The following is a 6,209-nucleotide window of genomic DNA, read 5'->3' as shown; positions in this document are numbered from 1 at the left end:
CATTTTATCGATGGATGCTGTACGTCGAAAAGAAAAATGAAAAAAAAAAAAGGAAAAACAAGCGGTACCTATCTGAGAGGCATTGCGGCAGATTACCCAGGAAACAAAAGGAGGAGAATCAAACGAAGACGAAGTAAAAAGAAGGAAATCTGAGCAAAAATTCCAAGAAATAACTAAAGTAATAGTTGTACTGCATAACGCTCTGAAATGGGGGATAACAAGGAATTGACGCCGTCAAAGTATGACATGAACGCAAAATGGGACGCCTGCATCGATCTCACGCTCCGCCGCTTCGTTTATGCATCCTTGGCTGGCGCTTTTGGTGGCCTCCTTTTCTTCAGTTTGTTCTCTTTCCCTAATTTCTTTATTTCTTTCTCCTTTTAACATATGTTGTTTTCGATTTGCCCCATTGCAGATTAGCCTAATTGATTCTACAAATTTTGTTTTCTCATATCCACTTTTTATCTTTCTTCTAGTTGTTTCTATGTTGTTCTGCACTCGGTAGCATTCTCTTTTCCAGTTATATATGCGCCTGCTCTACATTCATAGCTGTAGATGTTAATGTAAATATGATGTATATTCATGTCCAAAATATTTAGGGATTTAAATTGCAGTCGTGGATAGTTTTTTGGATTTGTTGTGTTTATTGGTTGCGAGTGCGAGGTATATTACTACACTCAATTGCAGCAAATATCTACAGTGAATACTGGTGGCAAAGAGAGCCACAAATGCAATTAGCAGCCACAATATCGAGCTATGGCTGCTATTTACAATTTTGTTGTACACTTTACTATCCATTTAAGTGGCAACGTTTGATTCCAAGTGGCTTCCTTAAGGAGAACCTTGCATCCCAGCATGTTGGTTTTAGTTCACCTTAAATTCCAACACCAGAAGTAGCTCCTTTTTGCCTTTGTTGTAAATTGCCTAGAAATGACGAGGAACTTGATTAAGGCTTTGCTTTGTGGGGAGAGTGGAAAGGAACTGTTTATGATTTATGACTCATAGCCACCTTCAATCATCAATGCTACCTGGCAAAGCCTAAACGGTTGAAGTGATTATGCATTTTAACTTTTTGCTAGATGTTAATCTAAGGCGTGGACAAAGTAAACTGAGTTCTTCCATTTTGAATTGCTTCAGTTTTCTTCTAGTACTTGTATTTCCAGGCATTGTCGCTATCATGCCTTTCCGTTTTTGTGCTTTCTGCTTTGCATGTCTTTCTTAATCCTTCCTTGAGTTCATAACTTTGATTTGTCCTGTCAGGGAGTCCAGTGACTCGATGGGCATCTGTAGCTTTTGGTGCTGGGATTGGGATTGGATCTGCATACACTGATTGTTCTAGTCTTTTTGGTGGATATTCTCCAAAGTTGGCTCCTCCGAAGCTTGATGATGCTCCTGCACCCAAGGTTGAACTAATGTTTTATTGAACTATGGGTTTAATCTTCTGGACTCTTCCTTTTTCTAGGTTGCACATTCATGTTCTAATTGTTTAGTGTAATCCTTTGTCCACTACAAATGTTAAAATTTTCTTCAACCTATCAACAGTCATCTCAAGGTGTTAAATGAGAGGATATGCATCAGCACTGGTGGGGTCATTCTGGGTTAGGTTATGAATGCCCGCTAATCGATTTTGTGATCGTCAACTTCAATGCTCACACTCAACCAACTTTATTAGAGCCATCTAAGAGTAATCAATCTGAATTAAAAAAATGGTGATGATGAGTGAACCTTTTTCGTAGGTTAATTTCTTCTAACAATGACTAGAATTAGATGTATGTATATAAAAAAATCTGAAATATTGTGGAAAGTGAAACTGTGATGCTGATGAATCAAATATGGGCATTGGCATATATTTCAATTACTGAGCTGAAACAACTTTCATTGAGCTTTTCTTGAATAATTGCTTAAAATGTCATAAACCATCAGGTTATTAATTGTTTCTCACCTAGAGTACGCCCTACTCATAGGCCCTTGACCTTTGAGTAGCCCTTTTAAAATAAAATATAACGACCTATAGGTTGAAAATTGAAGGGGGTGTTCAGGTTTTTATGGAGTACTCCACCTACGCCCATCTATGCAAAAATATATACATCAAATCAACTTATATTTGAATAGGAACTGGAGATCTCTAGTATAAATTATTGCTTAGCTGAACTGTTTTAAAGTTTTACGAAAGGCATTTTGATGGGAAAGTTGTGAGTAAAAAATCTGCTGCTGCAAGGGGAAAAAATATTTTTTGCCAGTGCCCAAGCATAACCAATTTCTCAGGTGAAAATGTCTAGTTGGTTATTGGCCCCCGTGTAGTGGATGATCTTTGCATAGAGCCTTGGCAGTTTAGGGCAACTATTCTTGTCCAGAGTAGATGTTGTTGTTGATTTTTCTGACAGTTTTACAGTCTGGTCTATTAAGTTCTAACTTTATAAAAAATCTGCATAGCAAGGATGCTTCTAGATTTTAGTTTATTTCAATATTATTCTACATATTATATGTTTCAAGAATCTCTATAAGAAAGTTAATTTACTTCTCTTTTCTTTTTCCAGGAGCAAGTGGAGTGAGTTGATTTTGTTGAAGTTCCTCTAAGATTATATGTTGGTGGGTAAACAATTAACTTGTTGCACCAAAAGTTTGTTATGAATCACATTATCTTTTATTATGTAATTCTATCAAATGAGTAAACACAATTTGAAGCGGAAAAATAAAAACAAATACTTCTGTTGCAGTCCTGCATTTTGCGTGATTATTGTTGAGAGTTGGACTTGATTTATCTGCTGTGTGTTGATATCTAGAGTTCTTTTTCAGCTGCCTCATGTCATGGAAAAATTAAGGATGCGTGTGTAGGTCATATTTTGACCTTATTTTTTCTTTATTTCTTCTTCTGCCTTTGTTGAACTCTCTGCCCTAGAAGCTAGCTTTTGAGATTGGGTTGGAGCTTCTTTAGCTTGGTATCATAACTATGTTCCTTGCCCATTTCGTTATTTTGCTTGTTGTACCATGTTTCATGAAGTATTGAACTATTTACTTTACAAGCTAGCTTTTGAACTTAGGTTTGAGTTGCTTAAACCAGAGCTAGGATTGTGCACTGTGCAATTAGCCTTCCAGAAACCTCACTGCACAAACAAATTATTGTTCCACCCTTTCCATTTTTTGTCATCTTAAATCCTAACATAACCTTGGAGCTTACTTCAACTATGTCCAAAATAGAACGAGCTTAGCCTCAGCACTTGAATTATGTCAGTTATCTTTGCCTTTGTTAGAAGTTAAAGCTAAGATTGAATGCTCTTTCATGAGTCGTTGGAAAGAACAGAACAAATAAATAAAAGATGGGTTTAAAGCTACCAGTCCATAATTTGAGGGTTTAAGTGGGAAGCCTAACCTAGTTTGAGACTTGTCTAGTTCGGTTAGGATCAAACTGAACCAGTTTTCTCTGCATCCAAGCCAGATTGCTATTTTGAGCTTTTAGTTTTAACTCTGCAACTGGTAAGTTGAGTTGGGTTTCAGTTGAATAATTTGTTAGGATGAATATGCTTAATGAAATGCCAACATGTTTGCAGTTTAGATACAGATGCAGCAATTTCTTTTCAAGTCTCAATCTGGGTGCTTCTAGTTTGCTCTCTATTATAATTTTTCTATGCAAAAAATGCTAAAATCTTGCATCATTCTATTGGTGCAAACTGAAAATTGGGATCTTCCACTCTGAATCTGTTTATTTGAGATGCATTTACTCTTCAGGATTGAGTTTCACCTCATCTTGAGCTTAGCTAAATTAATTCATGTAGCTGATATCTAGCAAGTCTTAATCTGGATCTTAATCTCTACGACTTTTCACCTATTCACAATCATGAATTAAACCCCCAAAAGTTAAAAGGTTATCCTGAAAATTCTTGTAATATAAAAGAAACGAAAAACGACATTAATTAGCGTATATACATCAATGGGCATGAGCATCCTCAAGAACAAATTGCTTGTTCAGAGTATTGCCAGAAAGATGCACCAATTCTACCTTAAGCACCCTATAAGATAACCATAAACATAGATGCGCTCAACTGTTTACGAGTAGGCCATCATGAAGCCAATTCCTCATCAAGGTAAACGCCTGCTCCGCATCTGCATCCTCTTCTGTAGATCCCGGTCGATGGGCAAAGGCATGACCTCTTCCTTTGAAGATTACAACCCTAGAGCCGTTGCCAATGATCTTCTCGAACTTGCTCAAAACACCAATAGGACAGAGCGGGTCATCATCCCCTGAAATGAACAACACAGGCACCTTTATTTTAGATGCCGGTGTCGGATCCATCCTGGTCCCATAGAATGAGACAGCAGTGCTAAAACAAGCACCCTGGTCAGCGGCTAAAACATCGATCACACGGCCACCGCCAAAGCAAAATCCAATGATACCAAGTTTCTTTGAAATTCCTGCAGCTCTAAATTCATCAACCATCCATTTTGTTGAGGTTGCTATGTCATTTGCAACCCTCTGAAGGTCTTGGCTAGCCAGCCATTGTTCAAACATTGGTTTTGGTTGGCCCTTTTCCCAGGGGTCACCACGAAATAGGTCTGGAACAAGGACACTGCAGTTTCATTTAAGAATATGAGTAAACAAAAAGGAAGAATTAATACACACCTCAAATCTAAGTAGAGTTCACAGGTTCACAGCCATATAATGGAAAGAAGGGTCAATAAGCAAAGAAAATAAAACTTAAGGGGTTACAAGGTTAATAATCGTACTTGTAACCATGGCAGGCAACTTGGTATGCGAAATCTCTTGTGGCTGAATCTTGAAACCCAAAGATATCAGATAAAAGCAAAACACCTGCTCCATTATTGTTCTTCACTGCCTTAAAGAGATAAGCTTGGATGTTATCATCTCCTTCCCCAATTGAAAGCTCAACTCCATTCACTAATTCACATGCTTCATCTTCCACTCCCACTCCCACTGCACTACACTTTACTCTTTCACCTCTCTTCTTTCCTGATGATCTTTTCCAATTCAAATTGCATTTACTCTGAACATAAACTGAAACTTTATAGTCAGTTACTTTTATATGATCAATTTGAGAAACAACTGCATGACCTCATAGTTTTTTAGGATATTAAAACATTAAACAAGGTAAAAGGGTTTGTCTTGTTGGATGAAAAATTACAAGGATATGCAATCAATCCCTAAGCCTGAAGCCTTTCCCTAATTGATGTCTAATTCTCTATTTCTTTGTGATAAAAGAAACCAAACACATTGTCTCTAACAAAGTTTTATTTTACCTTTGGTTTTCAAGTTCAATTGGATACAATTATTAAATAATATAAAGAGAGCTGAAAAGGGATAAAAAATGATTGAACCGTACAAAAGTTGAGAGGAAGCAGAAGTGATGATGGCAGGGCAGAAGAAAGCCTCTTCTGGCAGGGCATAGGGAGGAGGAGAGCAAGGAGGAGGAGGAGGAGGAGATGGTGGTGGCTGAAGCCAACCCCATATGTAGTGTGAGAGTGAAAGAAGGGGCGCGGGAGTTGCAGTGTTGCGCAATGCTAAGAAACCGATGAATTGATTGAAGATAGATATTTTTTGTATTTGTGGACAAAATGGCATTTCAACAGCAATGAGGATTCGTTTTAAGATAAAAGATACTTGTTTATTTTTTTAACTAAAATATTTGTTTGTTTAGTAATTCATCAGGGTTTTAGGATAAAAAAGAATAAACTATTCAGTTGGTGACTTAATTTGGTGTGTTCATTTTAGTCACTTAAACATTAAATCTTCAACAATAAATAACTATACAAAGAATCTAAAGGTTTTCATACTACCAAAAGGCCGAGATAGGAAGGCAAATATTTGAGATGCTTACTACTTCTATTGAGATCGTGGTTTCAGAAAAGTAGTTTTGGAACCATAAATTTGAGGTTGAAAATTATTTTAATATTATTTTATGTGTTTTCAGCATGTTATTTGATATGTGTGAAAATTTCGTGAGCTAATTTTATTGTTTAATAGCTCAATTTGAGAAAAAAAGACTAAATCGCGTAAAATGTAAAAGTTGCATGCTATTAGTTAACGGTGTTAATTGGCCTTGGCTTTTAATTATGATGGCCTTAAATGGTAATTAGACCATTTTAAATGTTAATGGACATTAATGGACATCCATTATATAATTTTATATGTTTATTACTAAGGTTAAAAAAGTAAATTAGTTTATTAAGCTATAATAAATAAAACAAAATAAAAA

The 6,209-nt window shown here is 36.4% G+C and overlaps 2 protein-coding genes across 4 annotated transcripts; one reads left to right on the top strand and one right to left on the bottom strand.

The window, feature by feature from the left end:
- On the top strand, positions 1 to 2,716 carry LOC107895079 (MICOS complex subunit Mic10). 2 transcript variants are annotated; one of them, XM_016820291.2, is made up of 3 exons: positions 1 to 340; positions 1,261 to 1,403; positions 2,538 to 2,716. In XM_016820291.2, the coding sequence occupies exons 1-3, from the start codon at positions 208 to 210 to the stop codon at positions 2,550 to 2,552; spliced, it is 291 nt and encodes a 96-aa protein (XP_016675780.1). In that variant the 5' UTR covers positions 1 to 207; the 3' UTR covers positions 2,553 to 2,716. The 2 variants fall into 2 exon arrangements, with proteins under 2 accessions (XP_016675780.1, XP_040942003.1); XM_041086069.1 differs by having other exon boundaries at positions 19 to 340; positions 1,270 to 1,403.
- A 1,147-nt stretch (positions 2,717 to 3,863) lies between these two features.
- LOC107895076 (carboxymethylenebutenolidase homolog) lies at positions 3,864 to 5,673 on the bottom strand. 2 transcript variants are annotated; one of them, XM_016820287.2, is made up of 3 exons: positions 5,337 to 5,673; positions 4,723 to 5,000; positions 3,864 to 4,565 (listed from the first exon to the last, which is right to left on the bottom strand). In XM_016820287.2, the coding sequence occupies exons 1-3, from the start codon at positions 5,460 to 5,462 to the stop codon at positions 4,037 to 4,039; spliced, it is 933 nt and encodes a 310-aa protein (XP_016675776.1). In that variant the 5' UTR covers positions 5,463 to 5,673; the 3' UTR covers positions 3,864 to 4,036. The 2 variants fall into 2 exon arrangements, with proteins under 2 accessions (XP_016675776.1, XP_016675777.1); XM_016820288.2 differs by having other exon boundaries at positions 4,723 to 5,011; positions 5,337 to 5,600.
- Positions 5,674 to 6,209: the final 536 nt, after the last annotated feature.

The sequence above is a fragment of the Gossypium hirsutum genome, chromosome A13, assembly GCF_007990345.1.
Source record: "Gossypium hirsutum isolate 1008001.06 chromosome A13, Gossypium_hirsutum_v2.1, whole genome shotgun sequence".
Classification (NCBI taxonomy): domain Eukaryota; kingdom Viridiplantae; phylum Streptophyta; class Magnoliopsida; order Malvales; family Malvaceae; genus Gossypium; species Gossypium hirsutum.
The sequence above is the reverse complement of the archived record's forward strand: the minus strand, read 5'-3'. Positions and strand labels throughout refer to the sequence as shown.